We start from the raw sequence: 19,469 nt of genomic DNA, 5'->3' as shown, positions 1-19,469 counted from the left end.
ACCAGGGTTTCCTTTTTAAAAGCTAATCCATGCATTGTGTATGTGGAAATTCAGCAGTTCTCTTCATCTTATTTGTTCTGTCACAAAAATCAGTCTAGGTTGTGACAGACCCTCTGACAGGCTTTTGACATTAGCTGGACTAGCCCCAAATCAGTCCCGGAAGTAGAGGAGGCCCAGTGAAGCACAGCCCTGTGTGCTCTCCCTGGCAGTCGGTCTGCTGGGTGTCTCCTTTGTATGCGTGCTCTAGCTGATTTTCACCAACATATTGGCAGCAAAGAATGTGAAAATAAATGATGTAAAATACCTAAAACAAGCTGCTAGTAAAAAGCATGGATTTTGGTTTTGGTAGATATCGTCTAGGAAATACACTGAGGAAAAGTAGTACTTAGTGCAGACAACCTATGGGAAGAATAGCAGGACGCTTTGAATACACTTTTCATGAGTACATTATGCACTCAGCTCAGGTGTTGCTGTATTTAAAAATTCCATAGCAAAGTTCCTGCAGTATTATAAATAATAAAATAATCTTCTGAAACCACTTTATCTGGTTTTATAGATGATACCTTTTAGCAAATACAGGGTGCAGAATTCGCATCCTATCGAAATGTAAATTGCAGACTGATGTTACACAGTGAGTTGTGTCGCACCTTTAAAAGTAACAAAGAATATTAGTGAAAGGCAAGAAGATCAAGGAGAAAAAACAGAGAAACCACACTATTTAAATTTGAAGAAGAGCATATTTGACAACCGAGTGAACAAAAAGAATAGGCATCAAAGATGTCTGTGCCTTGACAAACGTTGGGAGGAATCCCTTGCCTTTGCTTGGACTATCCATAGATGCGAGTTCATTATCAAGCAGTTCTGCGTGCGTGACTGCCTTCGTTTTCGATAAAAGTAATGCTCTTTTAGGGATGTCAGTAAGTAATAACCTTGCCTGTGGAGGTGCATAGGATGTGGTATTTTGCAAAAGACTTCCAAATTTCTATTATTAATAGAAGCTTTGTAGTTTGGCTCTTTTCAGGGCTTTTTTTACTGCCTTTTTGGTGAGATGAGGTGGGGGAAGGCACTAAATCTGACAGTTTACTAGAAACAGTGATACGTGGCATGGAACGCTATTAAGGAGATTATGTTATCTCTTAGGAACAGAGAATGCTGCGGTCAACGGGAAATCAATTTCCGAGGGTGCTGCAGTAAATTTGTCTTGTAACTGGAAACTTTCTAATTGCCGCCCCAAGGGAACAGTAAGCTGAAAACCAGGCAGATGGTTTCTTACCCATTTCCCTTCTTCTTTGATTCTGTCTAAATTATTTCTAGCTTCCTAGTAACTTCGTGCGTTAAACATTTGCAAATGTTTTAACGCTGTCATAGTTGCTCTCACTTGTACAGTAACTTTGCTGTTCAAAAGCCAGATGTTTTTCAGCAGGTTTTGGGAGCGATTTAAATCTGCTCTCTTTAGATTGAGCCACTGCTTCTAACTATAATGTTAGCAATTAGTATGAGGGAGAAATTGGTTTTTATTCCATGCAGAAGGATTGTATATATAATTCTTTTCTTTAAGTGAGGGCTCAAGGAGATGTCTTTTTTTCCCTGTTCCATTACTTCATTGAGTCTTTAGTTACTCCCATTATCTGAAAAGCATTCTAGTGTCAAAGATATAGCCCAGTTTTAATGACTTTTGATTTTATTTATGGTTTTCAGTTAAAGATCAATAGGATGGAAGGACCTGCTGAAAGTAGGTACTTTAGAAGGAAGGTAGTGCCTCATTTCCTTAGAGGAGCTTAGAGAAATATTTGAGTGAAATTAAGTTTGTGAAGATCAGATATATGAGGTGTATCCAGTTCTGGGACACAACACAAAAAGGACATGGAGCTGTTGGAGCAGGTGCAGAGGAGGGCCACAAAGCTGATCAGAGGCCTGGAGCACCTTCCCTATGAGGACCGACTGAGAGAGTTGGGACTGTTCAGCCTGGAGGAGAGAAGGCTCCAGGGGGACCTTGTTACAGCCTTCCAGCTCCTGCAGGGGGCCTACAGGAAAGCTGGGGAAGGACTTTTTACAAGGGCAGGTTGCAATAGAATGAGGGGGAATGGTTTTAAACCAGAAGGGGGCAAATTTAGACTAGCTATTGGGAAGAAATTCTTCACTGTGAGTGTGGTGAGACGCTGGCACAGGTTGCCCAGAGAAGCTGTGGATGCCCCCTCCCTGGAAATGTTCAAGGCCAGGTTGGATGGGGCTTTGAGCAACCTGGGGTGGGGGGAGCTGTCCCTGACCATGGCAGAGGGGTTGGACTGGAAGAGCTTTAAGGTCCCTTCCAACCCAAACCTTTCTATGAATTTATGATTCTGTATTGAGTATTAGCTTTCTCTGTTCTGAAAGTTTGACTGAATGAAGGTGGTAGTTGTGGTGGATTGACCTTGGCTGAAGGTCAGGTGCCCACCAAGCCTCTCTATCACACCCCTCCTCTAGTGGAAAGGGGAGAGCAAATATAACAGAAGGCTTGTGGATCAAGATAAGGACAGAGAGAGATCATTTGCCAATTACCATCACAGGGAAGACGGACTCAGCTCAGGGAAATTAATTTGATTTATTAACCATCAAATCAAAGTAGAACAATGAGAAACAAAACAAAGTCTTAAAACCCTACCCCTACCCCTCTCCCTTCTTCCCAGGCTCCACTTCACTCTTGATTTCTCTACCTTCTTCCCCTGAGCAGCACAGGGGGATGGGGAATAGGGTCTGAGATCAGTTCATCGCATGTTGTATCTGCCAGGGAGGACTCCTCACATTCTTCCCCTGCATCAGTGTGAGATTCCCTCCCATGGGAGACAGTGCTCTGTTAACTTCTCTGATATGAGTGCTTCCCATGGGCTGCAGTTCTTAATGAACTGCTCCAGCGTGGGTCCTTTCCATGGGGTGCAGTCTTTCAGGAACAGCCTGTTCCCGTGTGGGTTCCCCCACAGGATCACAAGTGCTGCCAGCAAACCTGCTCCAGCATGGGTGCCTCTCTTCATGGGGTCACTGGTCTTGCCAGGAGCCTGCTCCAGTGCGGGGTCCCACGAGGTCACAGCCTCCTTCAGGTGCATCCACCTGCTCCAGTGTGGGGTCCTCCATGGATTGCAGGTAGATATCTGCTCCCACGGACCTCCATAGGCTGTAGGGGAACAAGCCCATGGTCTTTACCACAGGCTGCAGGGGCATCTCTGTTCCGGCAGCTGGAGCGTCTCCTTCACTCCTTCACTGTCCTTGGTATCTGCGCAGTTGTTTCTCTCATATATTGTCAGTCCTCAATCCCACTGCTGTTCCCCAGAAGTTGCAGGGAGGGGTTTTCCCCTTCTTAAATATGTTATCACAGAGGTGCTACTACCATCGCTGATGGACTCAACCTTGGCCAGTGGCAGGTCTGGCTGGCACGGGGTCTCTTGGACTAGGGGAAGCTTCTAGAAGCTTCTCACAGAAACCACCCTTGTAGCCCTCCGCTACCAAAACCTTGCCATGCAAACCCAAAACAATAGTTTGTGAAAACTAAATTGAAAAATGTAAGAAAAAAAGTCACAAGATGCTTATTGTGGTCAAGTTCCAGGTTCAGTAAAGAGCTGAAAGGTCTGCCTGAAATACTCGGTGGAGTTGAGGGCTGGGAGAGGTGACTACAAGTGTGAGCTGTAGGTTGAATTTGGAGCTCCTTAAAAACTTCTCAGTATCGTTATGTTCCTGCTACCATTTTGTTTAGGAAAAAAAGTTGGGAGCAAATGCTCAGTAAGAAAAAGTCAGCTTTCTGTTTTTGCCACTATGTTTTGCTTCAAAAGCATTTTTAAATTTTGTTTATTTGAAGTAGATACTTCTGTACCATTTACTCCCATCACAGATAGATGTGTTCATATAATATACCAAGTACTTATGAGCAAATTATATCAATTACTAAATCATATACAATATATGCCACAAATTAGTTGCTAAATAAAAGACAAATTATCACACTAGTTGCTAACTGTTAATTTTAGAAATGTCTAAATACCACTCAGAATGGTAATAAACTAATTACTGGTTAGAATATCAATCAGTAAGTATTTTATTTGCATCATAACTTTAAAAAAAACAATGGAATTATAATTTTGAATGCCATGTGGTAAAATTAACATGAAATGAAATATATCTGGCCCAGAATTGCTTTCATTTTTAAGAAAAATTTTGCCCGGTTACAAATTGCAACATTTTCTCTTTTGAACTTAATGGGACTTTTCCCTGTGTACATGCTTTTACATTGAGAACTTCCTGTAAATAAAGACAATTCTTTTCAATAAGAAATAAGTAAGATTCTTATAAAATAGTTGATGAGTGTTTGAAAATCTTCAAATTGGTAGAATCTTTTCCTATTTTATCTGCAGTGCAGCAAATTCTGAAAATGCGTGGTTGCCTCCAGTGATAATATAGCATGATAACTATGGTGTTGCTGTCGGATCTGTGGAACAGTTTGAAAATTTATAGAAAACCTTCATTAGTCATCAGAAGCTCTTTTAAATATTATGAATGTTATCCGGTACTTGTTTTACTGTAGTACATGGGAGTTGTGGTCATACACTAGGCTGCAAATTTGTTTTCCCTTCATAAACCGAAACCAAAGGGTAGAGTTTGCCTTAGCCAGTAGAACCCAGCCCTAGTGCACACACACTGTAACTGTGGTCACTCTAATGACCAATCCCTCATAATGAAGCAGATGGTTACTTGCTTTGTTGACGTGCATTGTATTTCAAAAAACCAGCTTATATGCCCCTTCTCCATAGGATGATACCTGCCTTTCAGACTTGTGGGTCTGGAATAAACCTACTGAAGCTGTGGGACGTGCAGGGTGGGGAGCAGCAAGCAGGCAAGCTGTTTGATCTTTTTTTGGTCCAAAATAATTTCCTATTTTCAGTGCTTTGAAGTAGCAATACAATATCTGGCCTCTTGACAGAGGAGAACATGTTTGTGTATGCCTTTTCTCAACAACCAAGCCACGAACGTGCCTGTTTTCTTTTTATTTACTGCATTTAGATGAAACCAAACTATATAAATGGGGGTTTATATAGTATATCTGTATGAAACAGGGGTTTGAAGATAAGTTAAAAGGAGAATTATAAAAGCTCAATTTCTTTCTCACCTCCACACCCAAGTCTGGATTTTCAATTTAAGGGAAGTACTCATTTTGGCTTTTGGAGCAGCTGCTTGGGAAAGGAGATCTTCTAAATCATATTCTTTGCTCCTGCTGCTCACTTTGGTGCGTTACTTAGTATTCTGTTTACAAAGCACTCTGCCAAGCGTTTGACAAAAAGCAGTGATTACGCACAGGAACTGCTGTTTTTTCAGGTTTTTTATATGTTAATGCTCACTTGAAATTTTAATGAAGCTCTTTCATGTGAAACGTGAGTTATAGAACGTTTCCTGTAATAAAACTTACAACTGCTATGGAATAAGTGACTTTGGTGTGAGGGTATGGAGTATATATATCTTCTTCATCAGAGAAATAAAATTAAGAAAATATTACAGTTTAAGTTGTTTCCAGATGTTAATTAATCTGCAATTCTGATGTTTATCATTAAAAATGTATAATATGTAAATATTTTGAAGAACAACCTTCCTGAAATAAAAACAAGTCAATTTCTTGAATATTTTTTATTTATACATAGCTTTTGTTTTTGGAGGATGCTGTTTTAAAATACTTTTGTAATACTCTGTGTTGTAAGAAAATGGTGGCCAAATGCTGATGAGCTGGTTCAACAGTAATTCAGCAGTAGGACTTCTGGGGTGGTTTGTTGTTTTTTTCTTTTTATATCTGTAGAGTGTGTAAAATATGCGACCTTGCGATGACAGCTGCTTTTGTTTATTTTTGTAGGGTTGACCCAAGGACCATTTCATCCTGCAACAATCGGTTAGCACGATCTACATAGACTTGCAGAGGGGGAAACATGTCTGAGATTGACTATGAGAAGTTAGCTGAAATAGGTAAATATTTTGTATTATACTTCAACTGGCATCTGTGTAGAGGTGCAGCTGATTTAATAGAGCATCTTCAGTAAGTGAGAGACTTCAGGAACATTTTGTAATACTTCTTGGAGCAATCCAGTATGAGATACAGCCACTGTACTGATATGTACCCTGTTAAAGCCATTAGGGTTGAAGGTTAGTTTAATACATGCAGCTTTTATGAATTATTGGTAGATGTTCCTAGTGCAATTCTAGGCTATTGGAATATCACCATCATCACATATTGTGGCACAAATGGGAGTCATTACTCCAAAGAGACAAATATTGAATGAGCATAGAGATTGCTGTATTGCATGTTATCTCCAAAGGTGTTAGTCGAGCTGAGCAATACGACCGTGGCATTAGGGGCCTCATCATTTTGAAAGATCAGCGTTACGTATTTTTTCCTTGAGTTTTTGAGGATGCCAGGCTGAACCCCACAGCAAGAGTCTTCTAAACGTTTTGGGGGGGGGGTTTTGTTCGTTTGTTTTCCCACCACCACCTCCATCTCCCTTTCCCTGGCCCTCACCTTAGCTCCAATTTCTCTGTGTCATGACTTTCAGCACCTGCAGGCTGGCCCTTTTACTACTAGAGTCTGATTCAGAACCCTCTAAAAGCAATTTTCCCCTCATCCTTGGTAAGCTCTGGATCAGGCCCCTCGTGTTGTCTCCCAGCCTGCGTTGAACAGTGATAACAGTATGAGTAGTAACAGATGATCCTTTGCTATAGCTCATGGAGCAAGGCAATAAACTCCTCTGTCATTTGCAGGAGAAAAATGGAGCTGAGGTCTCCGTCAGTTTGGAATAATGAATCTTCTTTTTTATTTTATATTTTATAATAAATGTTATTTTTTATTTGTGTTTATTGTGAAACATTTATCTATACGTTATATACAAAATATAAACATATGTATTTTTAATATAACATATGTTACATAAAAGATATGTTTATTATGAAACATATATATAATATATGTTATATACAAAGAATTGCCTGACTAGGAGAGGTTTAACTAGCTTTTCAGTAGATGCTGGGACTTCTTTAGTCCCTGTGTATAACTGCAGTACAAATGGGCATGCATGTTTACTTTGCTTCTCTTGTTCTTTGGCACATCTCAAAGCCACGTAGCTTGATATCTGTACTTTGTGTACAAATTCTTACCCCTGTTCTTTAGAAATGTCTTTTTTTATGCATAGTACAAAATATTTTTTACAGAAGTTAGCCGCTGCCTCTCTGTACCAAAGGCTGTAGTTAACATATTTGTTGTTTCTGTTGCGCTTAACTTGAATATACGTTTCACTTTTCATAAAGCCTGTTAAGTTTCAGTGAATTCTGGTAAATGGTTGATAGCTTCAGCTTCACATCCCCACAGACTAGCATTTTCTTTCTTTTACTTTCTTCCCTCTGCAACTTTTTGTTAATTTAAGATTACAGTGCTCAGACATGAAAAAACACCCTACTAAACAAAATAATGTTTTCCTTGTTCTGAGTTTTATCGTGACTTAAAAATACAAAAAGGGAAAAAAATGTGAGTTTTACTTACTGCATTATTTTTGTGTTATTATTCTTGGCTTTTGTGACAAAATCATTCTTTAAAGTGTAAGAATACTTTTCCAGTTAAGGTTAGTATTGCTTTTCATGTATGTTAGACTTTTAAAGGGTAGAAAACTACACATTTTTGGAGATGAGAATAAGAATTTTAACTTGCGTATGTGTATGAGGAGGACTGTAATGGAGGCCCAATTTAAATGCCTCTACACAAACGCATGGAGAATAAACAGGAGGAGTTAGATGTGCACACACCTGCAGGGCTGTGATCTTACTGGCATCACGGAGACTGATGGGATGGCTCCTGTGACTGGAGTGTTGGAATGGAAGGATACAGACTCTTTAGGGAGGACAGGCAAGGAAGAGAAGTGAGTGTCGCCCTCTGAAGTGCATGGAGCTTCACCTGGTTATGGATGAGAGCTGACCAAGAGCTCATGGGTCAGGATTAAAGGGAGGGCAGGGACTGACGTTATCATAATGATCATTTTCAAAAGGGGAAGAGCAGCTAACATTGCAAAACATTTCACGCTGTCCTGCACAACATCCTTGTCTCTAAATTGGAGAGACATGGAATTGGTGGATAGACTGCTCTGTGGATAAGGAATTGGCTGGATGATCACAGTCAAAGAGTTGCAGTCAATGGCTCAATGTCTATGTGGAGACCAGTGAGGAGTGGCACTTTTCAGGGATCAGTATTGGGACCAGCAGTGTTTAACATCATCGTTGGTGACACTGACAGTGGGATCGAATGCACCTTCAGCAAGTTTGCGGGTGACACCAAGCTGGGTGGTGCAGTTGACATGCTGGAGGGAAGGGCTGCCATCCAGAGTGACCTAGACAGACCGGAGAGGTGGCCCCATGCCAACCTCATCAAGTTCAACAAGGCCAAGACCAAGGTCCTGCACATGGGTTGGGGCAATCCCAAGCACCATACAGTCTGGGTGGAGAATGGATTGAGAGCAGTCTTGAGGAGAAAGACTTGGGAGTGCTGGTTGGTGAGAAGCTCAACATGAGCTGGCAACGTGCACTTGCAGCCCAGAAAGCCAACCGCATCCTGGCCTGTGTCAAAACAGGCGTGACAAACAGGTTGAGGGAGGTGATTCTCCCCCTCTATTCCACTCTTGTGAGACCCCACCTGGAGTACTGCATCCAGCTTTGGAGCCTCCAGCATAAGAGGGACATGGAGCTGTTTGTGTGACTCCAGATGAGAGCCATGAAGATGATCCGAGGGCTGGAGCACCTCTCCTGTGAACACAGGCTGAGAGAGTTGGTGCTGTTCAGCCTGGAGAAGAGTAGGCTCTGGGGAGACCTTGCAGCAGCCTGCCAGTACCTGAAGGGGGCCTACAGGAAAGCTGGGGAGGGACTTTTTACAAGGTCATGTAATGATAGGACAAGGGGTACTGGTTTCAAAGTGAAAGAAGGTAGGTTTAGATTGGATATTAGGAAGAAATTCTTCACTGTGAGGGTGGTGAGGCACTGGCACAGGTTGCCCAGGGAAGTTGTGGATGCCCCCTCCCTGGAAGTGTTGAAGGCCAGGTTGGACAGGGCTTTGAGCAACCTGGTCTGGTGGAGGTTTCCCTGCCTATGGCAGGGGGGTTGGAACTAGATGGGCTTTAAGGTCACTTCCAAGACAAGCCAGTCTGTGATTTCTAAAAGTATATATATTTTCTTTTCCCGTAGGACTACTCATTTATTTTCTGAGGAGACTTTAGTGTGAATTCAGACGTAAAGAAATGTAAAAGTAGTACATATGTTCATGACTCCGCTTTGTCTTTGAGAAGCTGAGCCACTAGTGGCATTTTTCATCCTTGTGAAATGCATTTTTGTTACAAATCATGTTAAAAATAAAAATGAGACAATAAAGCTTTCATGTGGTTGTTTATAGGATAGAATGATACTGGGAAACTGAGAGTCAAAAGCATTCCAGAATATTTAATAAGAGTTTTTCTCTAGCACTTATTAGCTACTGGCACATAAATCTGGTGGGAATCAATACTTAATATATTCTCTCTGTCCTAGTGTTCCTTGCATGGTGGTCAGGGCAGATGATTAGAAGGCAAAATATTCTTGAAGTACTTTTTAAAGTGGCACTAATAATGTTATAAACTGTTAATTCTATCTTATTAAAACTTGCGTGATCAAAGAGATGGATGGTGTACGGGGAGCAGTACACCTTATCAAAACATTAATTTTTCTGTTTGTGTGTACCTTTTCTTCTCTTAAGCCACCAATACACTTGCATGTTAATATGTCAATATCATATTATTCCAGTCAGTTTCTAGAAAACTACTCATTTGAATAGTGTAGGAATGCTAGTGGCAGTAATTATCCCAGAATCTGTGTTCATTTGGATATGTACTTGGAGATCAGCTCTTTTTGAACCTTACAGCAATTTGGGGAAAAAAAAAATCCAAAACGAAACAAAACCAACTCTGGAACAAAATCGATTGACCTTGTGTTGCTCATTTCAGCACAGAGTAGATTTTTAACTCAAGGCTCTAGTCCAGAATCTATTGAAGTTGTGGGAAGGGTGCTCATTGATTTCACTGGGCTTTTGAGCAGACCTTTACGCCTTTGCTTGGCCTCTAGCTGCAGTATATGTTGGATGGACATTTGGCTGCCTTGCCTATTGCAACTTCAGAAGGTTAAAGCATTTCAAGGAAACAGTGGATTTTGAGGGAGGTGAGATGGAGGTTTGTTTGCACCTTTCTACCTTTATGCAAAGTATTGAGTCTGCTCTCGGAGTGAGTTCACACTGGCTGTTAATGTGGAGTAGCTGTCAGTCCACATGGTAGCATATTGAAACGTTGACTTCCACATTTGGACTATCTTGAAGTAAAAGACAAGAAGCTGTAGATGGATATAACAAGCAGATTGTGGGAGTGTAGGAAGTGATGAGACAACACCGGCAGTTGTGAATAGCAAGGTCACAGCATGCCAGCTGTCCAGTCATTGTTGAGATTTTTGTAAGCATCACAGTAGATATTAATCTTAAGGAAGACATGAAGGTAGCTTTGAGGTATTGAAAGGTTGCTTTTCTCACACATGAAAAGGAGTAAAGAACAAGAAGCTGATTTGAAGTTGCATAAAATTGTGATAAAGTCCTTGTCAAACTGAGCTAAAATCCAGCCCTTCAGTAATATATTAGACGCAAAACTTTGTCCATTAGCACTTAAGCATTCTTGCTTGCTCCTTTAGAACTGCAGAAAGATGAAGCAGAAGACACACAGTCGGAAGAGGAAGAAACATTTACATCTCCACCACTTAAGGATCCTGAGTTAAATATCAATCACCCTTACTATGATGTTGCGAGACATGGCATCATCCAGTTAGCAGGTATGTTTGGAAAAACATTAGGGCTTTGCCTTGCTAGACCCCTTACCACATTTTTCTTACTGTGCTCCTCAAGGTGATGCATAGGAATCATGTTGATGCTTTCAGCCTTCATCCTGAAAAGCAGTTGCATGGTAATATGTGAACTCTTATGAGCCAAATATTTGAGCTTAATCTTGCTTTAAAATACAACTATAGCAATATATTATAATCTAAGGCTTAACTGTGGCTGTAACAGATCTCCACTTTATTTGTGATAAGCTGGTTTGTTTTCTGAATAACCTGAAGTGTTGTGCAGCCGCACGTAATAGTATTTCTAGCGTGCCCTGGAAAAGGTCTGCAACTGAAGAGATATGGGTGACTGTATAAAAGCTAATAAAAGGCAGAAAAGAAACTGTTAACGTAAATGTTAACTGCATTTATCACCTGACTTTCTGTTGTGACACACAGAGAAGCTATGGGTACATAGCATATTTGAATATTGGATCGTTTCATGCTTACAGTTATTTATTTTTAAAACTTTCTGGCAATGTATAAGACATGCAGGCATGTTTATGATACAAAAGCACCTCTTTAAAGTGTGCATTGCATATTTTTTCTTTTTGGCTTGTTTTTGGCATCAATGTGCTTCTTAAAATAGCATTAATAATCACAATCCTGAGCTAAAGGAATGTATACAGTAAGAAAAAAATAGCAGTATTTAACACTACTCATCCTAATGAAGTCTAAGATTATGTTGTATTGTGCACACTTTTTGTACCTCACACTTTAGTGAGACTAGATTATGATTTTTCAGGAAAATTATGTACTTGGATTATGCATATGAACTTCCCTGAATCTGAGCCATAAATAGGATGTCATCCAGGTGAATATGAACTTTAGCAAAAAGAGTCCTCCAGTGAAGGATGATTGATTAGGGCAGTGAAATCCATGGTAATTTGACTTCTGACTTTGAGTGGGAAGAGAATTTTACCCATAGTAACATGTCTTCCTGAAGTGAGTTATGCGCAGGATGATAATTGCTTTTACTTTCTTCAAAACTAACCACCCAACATAAGACTCAAATGCACAAACAAGGAAATAAAAGATTCCCATTCTTGTGATTCAGAAGCTACTACCTGCAACCCACTAGGATGTTTCTCACTCAAGCACCAGTTTTGGGATGGGGAAATACCAAGATAAAAAAGTTATTAATGGAACCATCAAAATCAAACTGACAAAGTGTGAAATAGATGTGTTAACAGACACACTGGATACACCAGAGTCACTCTAACTGTCCACCTAAGAACATCTTCCATCTGCTGTACTAGGCAGTGCTACAGGGTAATGCTTTAAAAGAGATGGCTGTAATCTTGGATTATCTCTGATGGTTTTATCCTTACTACCACACTCTTTTCTTCTTACTTTCTTCTTAAAGTCCCCTAGCCATCGTTTAAGCTCAGAAAGGAGTGACTTTAGCTGCCGTTTCAGTCAGAAATATATGATGGGGTTTTGCAAGTCTACTGGACAATTTAAATGCGAAGCGCAAGCCAGAAGCCACGCTTCAGACAGCAGTCTGCATCCTCGAAAGGCGGGATGTAAGAGGGAGGCCGCAGAGGTGTGCATATGAATGCAGAACACAGGCAAGGTGAAATATGATCTGAAGACATGCTTCACCTCCACAAAACGAGAATTCCCTATCCCCACCGTGGAGTCAAGTTTGAATGTTTTCTGAACTTAGATTCTGGTGAGGAAAGAATGAGCTCTTCAGATCTCCTTCTTATCTTGGAAAAGGCCAGTCCCTTTTGAAAGAAATAGTTCTTAAATTATTTGTACCTAGTTTTATAATGATTTTAATAATCTCTTTGAATAAGACAAAAGTATAATTTCAGTGTTTGGAATGGCTGTTTTAAAGCAATTCTGAAAGCTGTTCATTCAGTTTTAATTCTGTGACTGAAAGACAGTAAGAGGTATTGTTTGAATGATTGAAGAAAAAGAAAGAATTTAAGTGAAAATATTTGCAGTAATTTATCCATCTCTTACAGTAATCTAGTTTCCAAGAGTTAATCTTTAAAAAATCTAAAATTCCTTCTTGCTTCTCACAGATGAAAGTGACTCGTACCTGCTTTCCATGACAATAGCTTTGACTACATGCAAAGGAGATTTTTTTTTTTGGGGGGGTTGTATTCATACTGTGTGAAAATACAGTTGATTAAATAAGAATAGGGGACACTTTAAAAAGATGTAAGCTTTAATAATTATTTATTAATTTCAGGCCGATTTATGTCACTAATACTAATGTGCAGCTGACTGCTCTAAGCATATGTAAACGAAACAGTGCTGCAACACTGCTTCTTTTTATTTCTGTTTTGAAGGAGAAATTTCAGTCTGTTCCCAAAAAAGAAACTCAAGATTATTTTTCTTTGTGAAAAAAAGGGACAAATAAGCATATATATGATGCATCAAGCTTCCTTATTTTCTATAGTTTGCTTTTATAATATGATTGCTGACAACTTTTTGAAGCACCTTTTAATGAACATGTGCTTATTTAGTAGGACTCTGATGCTTGTATTTTCAATAACTGCCAGTGACTGCCTTTTATGTGTTAGGCACCATTTTTGAATTGAATGAAAGTCTGTCATTGTTATAAATCTCTATTTCCCTTCTTAGCCTTTTATTGCTTTTCTAGTTATATTTGAAGATTTCAAGTATCCAGCCTGGGTCTTTGTAGAAATTGTCCATATTTTTTTTCAAAATCCAACTGATTTCATGCCCATTTCTGGTTTTGAAACAGTGCATTAGAAACTGATTAGAATAGTATTACATAGATCAGACTGTGAAAGGTAAAGTTGTAGATTAGTTTCTGTAACAAGAGAAGTGTGTAGTGAATTACCTAATAAGCCTAAGAAGCAAGTCCTAATAATTTTCAGTCCATCTCAGTGACAGCTTTGCTACTTCTTGCAATACCTCCAGGAGCAGATCTATGGCCTGAAAATTGCAGTGCCACAGGAAAGAATTGGGTTTAAAGGTTTGGTTTTTTTAATCTTAAACCTTTATTCATTATTTTTTTATTTCTAAATGGTATTCGTGAAATCACTGTATCTAACATTATTTTATGAGTACCCAAAAAATCAACTGGAGAGACCTAAGACTTGGACACTTTCCAAGAAGGGAGCTGAGGGCTCTGGTTCATAACCTATTTGCAGCACAAGCGCAGGTTTTAAATGTGGGGTTTGCACTTTGCAAAGCATGTTTTTGGGCAGTATTCTCTCATTTGCCATGAGAGGAGCTCCAAAATAAAGGTTGATATCCATGAAATGTATTCCCTGCTCTAGTGAAGAGGGAACTTACCTGAGTGATAGAAATGTGGGTTCAAATGCTTTAGACAGGAATTGAACATGGATTTGCCACATTCTGCGCCAGTTTGCCTCTTTCTTCTTTCTCCAACTATTTTCTTCCCAGAATATGAAAGGAAATAAATCCTTATCTACTGCATTTCTCGCTTCAAACATCAGATTGTAAGTAATAGTGTCTTTTTTAAAGACAAAACTGAGTCAATTATGTCAAAATATATAGATGTGCTTTCTTGTTGAATCTGAGAAAATATAATTGGTGTGCTTTAAACATCATTTAGTAGAGCAACAAGCTTGCTAAAATAAATGATGGCTCAAAGTGCCAAATCAAATGGGATTGTGAACTCAATTTTAGGTTTGGGTATGTTGACAATACCCAATCCGAATATATCTTACTAAAAAGAAAAGCCTAACACTATTTACCCTTTACCAAGTAAATGTAAATTATATTCCCTTTCTTCTTGACTGTTCTGCTGTTTCTTTGCTTTCATTAAGTTTTCTTTTACGCTTTCTGTGAATTATCAAAATCCTTAATTTTGCATCACTGAAAGCAGTTTTGATTTTCAGTGCCCCTTTTTTAAGACTAGAGCTCTGGTCTAGTCCATAGAGTCAGCCAGGTAGAACTGTACTGTCATTAGAGAGGTCAGGTTCAGGAATGGCTTTAACTCACCCTTATTTCAAATTATTTTACATACTTTAAGAGAGACACAGATGAAATGTAAATAATTGATTACATCAAAAAGCAAGCTGTCCCTTTGTTTTCAGCTAGTCTGAAGAAAATGTGCTATGGCAAAGTATTTTTCTTAGAAAAAAATTAAAAGAAAAATTGCCCATGGAGGAATCTTTGATCTTTGCTTTCAGAGGGGAATGAACAAGGTTCCTGATGTAGGAAATCTGAACATTCACTTATAGTCATTCTTATTTAGAAAGAGTCCTGAACATGTACTTGATTTTAATTGCAATTTTAACACTTTTCAGAATTAGTAAGGTGCAGTCCTTTCACAGAAAGCTGGTTTCTAAATAAACAGGTGGACAAAAATAGAATCCAAAGGAATGAATGCAAAAAGGGAACTTTGTGAAATCGAAAGGGGTTGACTCTTGGAGTTAGAGTTGGTGTCGTTCTCCCTGTTTCCTTGGTGGATCTGGTCTCTGTCCGAAAGGATAAACATCTCCTGCTAATGTTGAGACTCAGCTGTGTTATCTTGCTGTGCATTTCTTAACTGACTAAGACGTTTGCCACTATGAATGGGCAGAAGCCCGTAGTGGGTTAGTTGTGGATCTATTTACCGCCCGTTACTCAGCCTAGGCAAAACACAGAAGTTTCTTAATGGTTTATGACCCTCTATTTCCCTGAGTTGTAGAAAGTAGGAGAAGGCTTGAAAGCACAGTTTGTCTCACCATTTAACATAGTGTAATTGTCATTTAGGCACATTTTCTCTAGCTTAAATTCTATTAAATAAACAAATATTTGAGCAAGTGTTTCCACTGTGTAGTAAGCCCTGGATTTTGACCCTGCTCCTAGTCCCATTGAAACCAGTGGCAAAAATTCCATTGACTTTAGGATCTTGCTTTGCCTTAATATGATAATGACAAGCTTCAGTGAAGTAAAATGATGTTTTATGTTTCACTTATAAAATAGTAATGTTTAGTATCATCAGAACAAAGGCTTTGTAAAAGTCATGCTAAAATTACAGCATTCAAAAGATCTCATTTGCAAATTGGAATGAGCTGTATCATTAGAAAAAAAAATTTTCATTTGCAAGAAGCATTTAGTAAGTGCTGTGCCATCCAAATTCTTAATTAAAAAGTAGAACAGTCCCTTTTCCCACTTGCCCTTCCCTGTGTCTTACTGTAACTTACTTTTCCTTACTGCAGTGTTTGCTATCAAAAGCAATGTGTGATTCATGTCTGTTTCGGTGAAATCCAGACAAATAAAACCTCAGCAGATAGCTTGTATTTTAATGTGCATAAATCTCATTCTGGACAGTGCACACCACACACCCCTCTTTACTCACTGAGCGCAGAGGAGGAGGCTGGCGTCACCGGGCTGTGCTCCCAGGGGTGACTTGGTGGCCCACACACCTGATAGTCCCAAGGCTGCCCAGGAATGTGTCTGCCTGTGCCTGGTCCAAAGGCAGGAGCCTGCTACCCATAGGAGATAGAAATCTGTAGGACCTTTTTGTGCATGAGGGCAGAATCTGAGGCAGGGACGTATAGGAAAGTGTAGGTAGGTGGCTAGAGGAGTGTGAGTGCCGAGCCCGTTTTCCAGGGAGGGTAGAAGAAGTTGTCAGCTTTTATCTGAAAGCATTTGGTGGTGATAGACTGTGGAATAAAGTAGGTAAATACAAAGCTACTTTTTTGACCTGCAAGCAAAGCATCAAGGAACAAAGCTGAAGTTGCACTTCTTTTTGCTTTGTCCCCTGTAAAGAATGAGGCATCTTTCAGTTCTAATTTGTTTAAGTCCAAGTAGTAGGGAAATACAATTTTTGTGGGATAAAAATATACTCTGTGCTGGTTTAAAATCAGCATACTTCCACTTAAACTCTCCTTTGAATGTGCAGGTAACTGCCAGTCCCCACTTTACCCAAACTGCACTTTCACGTTTGGTCAAAATTCCGTCCTCAAAGTCATGGGGTTCAAACTATGTCGGACTGGGAAGCAAATGCTTTAGCAAATGCACTGGAAATTTCCCAGGGTGCTCAGTCCCAGACCTTCTGCTGGAGGGCAAGGGAAACCTGCTTCTGTTTTGATCAGCACTTCAATGTGTCATGTTAAAATCTGATGTTGTTCAAAACATTATTGACGCCCACGGAGAAAGAACAGCCTCTTTCCTTTCATGAGCTGTCATCACTAACAGGAAGCTGGCACTGCTTTATTTGGTTTTTAACTGAGCTGAGGTTCTCCGTCACCTTTTCTGGTCTGCTCTTGTTGCCTGTGTGGCATTGCAGGGTGGGAGAACGAGATGCTCTGCTCTGCTGGGAATTTTGAGAAAGTTTCTCTGCCTCGGTTTTCCTGTTACTGAAACTGGGCAATTATGTTTAGTTATGTTCTAAGTGTGTCTGTTTGCAGTCTTTTATAAAGATGGTTATTTCTTTCTGGCTTTTAGTTTAAGCAGTCCAATGTGCCCAGCAGTAACAATTAGTGACTCATTTAGTAATTTAACTGGAAACCTTTCCTAGATTTATTTTGCTCATAAAAATGATTGTCTCTAACAAATAAAATATTCTACAGTGCATTGTAACACTGTTTTTTTTCACAAACAAGTAATGATTTAGAGAACAATATTTTATTAATGTTTTAATTACATATTAGTGCATCGTTCATATTAATGCGTGTCACATTATAATGCCTTTATAAGTACTCTGAGAATATCAAATAAGACACTTTAAAATAACTTCAGGAAATAAATTACGGTCTGTTTAAGAACAATATGCAGACATACCTAAGTACATACAATTGTGTTGTTGTGCATATTCTTTCCTTAGTGGTGCTGAAGCACCTTTTTTAACCAAGGATTCAGAATTTATTTTTAATGTGGGAAGGGACATCAGGCCTTGTGGGATGAAAAAAACCGCTTTGAGAAAGGTAATAAAAAGAAGCAGTCAACCAAAGAAAAAGAACAGGAAGAAAAAAACAGCCAGCAGAGAAAGCTATGTTTTGGAAGTCGAAACCACAGGACTAAAGTGATAATTACAATCTTTAAAGGATGTTGAAGCAAATAGCAAAAGGTTATTTGGTTGTATAAATACAAAAAAGAGAGAAGCAATCTGTGAAACAAGAGTGGGGTGGCCATCAGAAATAATCCAGGTATAGCTGTCAAACTAAACTAATACTTCATCTTGGTTTTCAGAAAAGACAGTTTCACCTGTGTTTAGGAAAGATGCATTCAGATTGGAACAAGGTAGAGAACAGGTAGATTGGGGAAGAGACAAGATCTAACTTGTTTATAAGTAGTAAAATACAGGCTGGGAGAGGATGTGATTATTGTCTAGAGAGTCCTTTTGGATGGTAAATAGTACTGAAGGAGAAGCGCTGCTTCAGCTGAGGCATGTCATTGTCACACAAATAAATTCATACAGATTTGCTACACGTTTGAGACCAGAATTGAGAAAGCAGGTTGCTAGTTGTCAAAGCAGTGAGCAGGAGGAGCAAGAAATAGAAAAACCTAACTGGATCTTGATATAGAGCTAAACAAATCAATGGAAAGATTATGTAGTGCAGTTCCTGGTGATTACACAGACTTGGAACTGATAATGCAGATCATGTCTCCCAGGCCATGTTTATACATGAAAAGTCATTAAACATTAATCTCACCTCTTCCCTCCCTTTTCTCCTTCTGCACCTAAAATGGAATGGGTTTAAATAGATGCTGTCCTGTCATAACCTCTGTCAAGCACAACTGGACACAGCAAATACAGGATTGGTTTTCTTCGTGTGGAATCTATCAGGAGAGGACAGTCACCTCTTCCTGAGTTGAATGACGGAAAGCATATTGCTATCACTGGTGGGTTTTAATGGAAGATGTGTGTTTGCAAAGCTGGGAAGTGTTCTGTTTCTTCAGATCAAGTAATTTGAATTACGTAAGTAATGGAAATTAGAACAGCTTAAGAAGTGGTCTGAAGCTGATCTACCCAGTTTTCATAGAAATGCTCATATGATTTTATTTATTCATTAAGTGACTCCATTACAGATTTAACATACCCCATTTTACTTCTTTTTTATTTGTTTATTAATTACAGCCTCTTAATTAGAGGTGAAAGGGGAAGAACAGAATTATAAAGAATATCTATAAAAACCCCAGTTCTTAATTTTATTGTGCTCCTACTGATAACAAAGCCAAACTCTGATGGTTTAGTGGTAATAGAAACAAGTATTAAATATAATTTAGTTTGCACATTGAAATTAGATCAAGAATGTCTGAAATATTAATTCAGTCTAAACATTTTCTGGGAAGTCGATGTATTGCTTTAAAAGGAATAGTACCTTTCACATTGATGTATGTTAAAATCTTAATCTTCAGTGCTGAGTTATCTTCAGTGTGAGCATGACTTAACCTCTGTGCCTGGCTTTCCAGATAGCGGAACTTGGGTGTGGGGTGGGCATGGCATGAACACCAACCTTGTCTATGCGACAGCGTGGGTGAAGCTGTCATGAGTCAAAGAGTAAATGAACTTGAGTGCAGCAGTGTATGTTGTCAGAGGAACTAAGGAATGGATGTTTAGGGATTTTCAGGTTATGCAAAGCATACTTGTATACCTAGCT

General features: G+C 39.3%; 1 protein-coding gene across 1 annotated transcript in view; it reads left to right on the top strand.

Moving 5' to 3' along the window:
• The first annotated feature begins 5,875 nt into the window (after nt 1–5,875).
• The window catches only part of ARHGAP8 (Rho GTPase activating protein 8), a 56,716-nt gene continuing 43,122 nt past the window's right edge, over nt 5,876–19,469 (top strand). The window contains exons 1-2 of the mRNA XM_010187672.1: nt 5,876–5,973; nt 10,741–10,878. Of these exons, the coding sequence (XP_010185974.1) occupies nt 5,937–5,973; nt 10,741–10,878 (175 nt within the window). The 5' untranslated portion in view covers nt 5,876–5,936. The remainder of the gene's footprint in view (nt 5,974–10,740; nt 10,879–19,469) is intronic.

The sequence above is a fragment of the Mesitornis unicolor genome, unplaced genomic scaffold (assembly GCF_000695765.1).
Source record: "Mesitornis unicolor isolate BGI_N332 unplaced genomic scaffold, ASM69576v1 scaffold727, whole genome shotgun sequence".
NCBI lineage: Eukaryota > Metazoa > Chordata > Aves > Mesitornithiformes > Mesitornithidae > Mesitornis > Mesitornis unicolor.
Note: the sequence above shows the minus strand (reverse complement) of the source record. Positions and strands in the feature narration are given on the sequence as shown.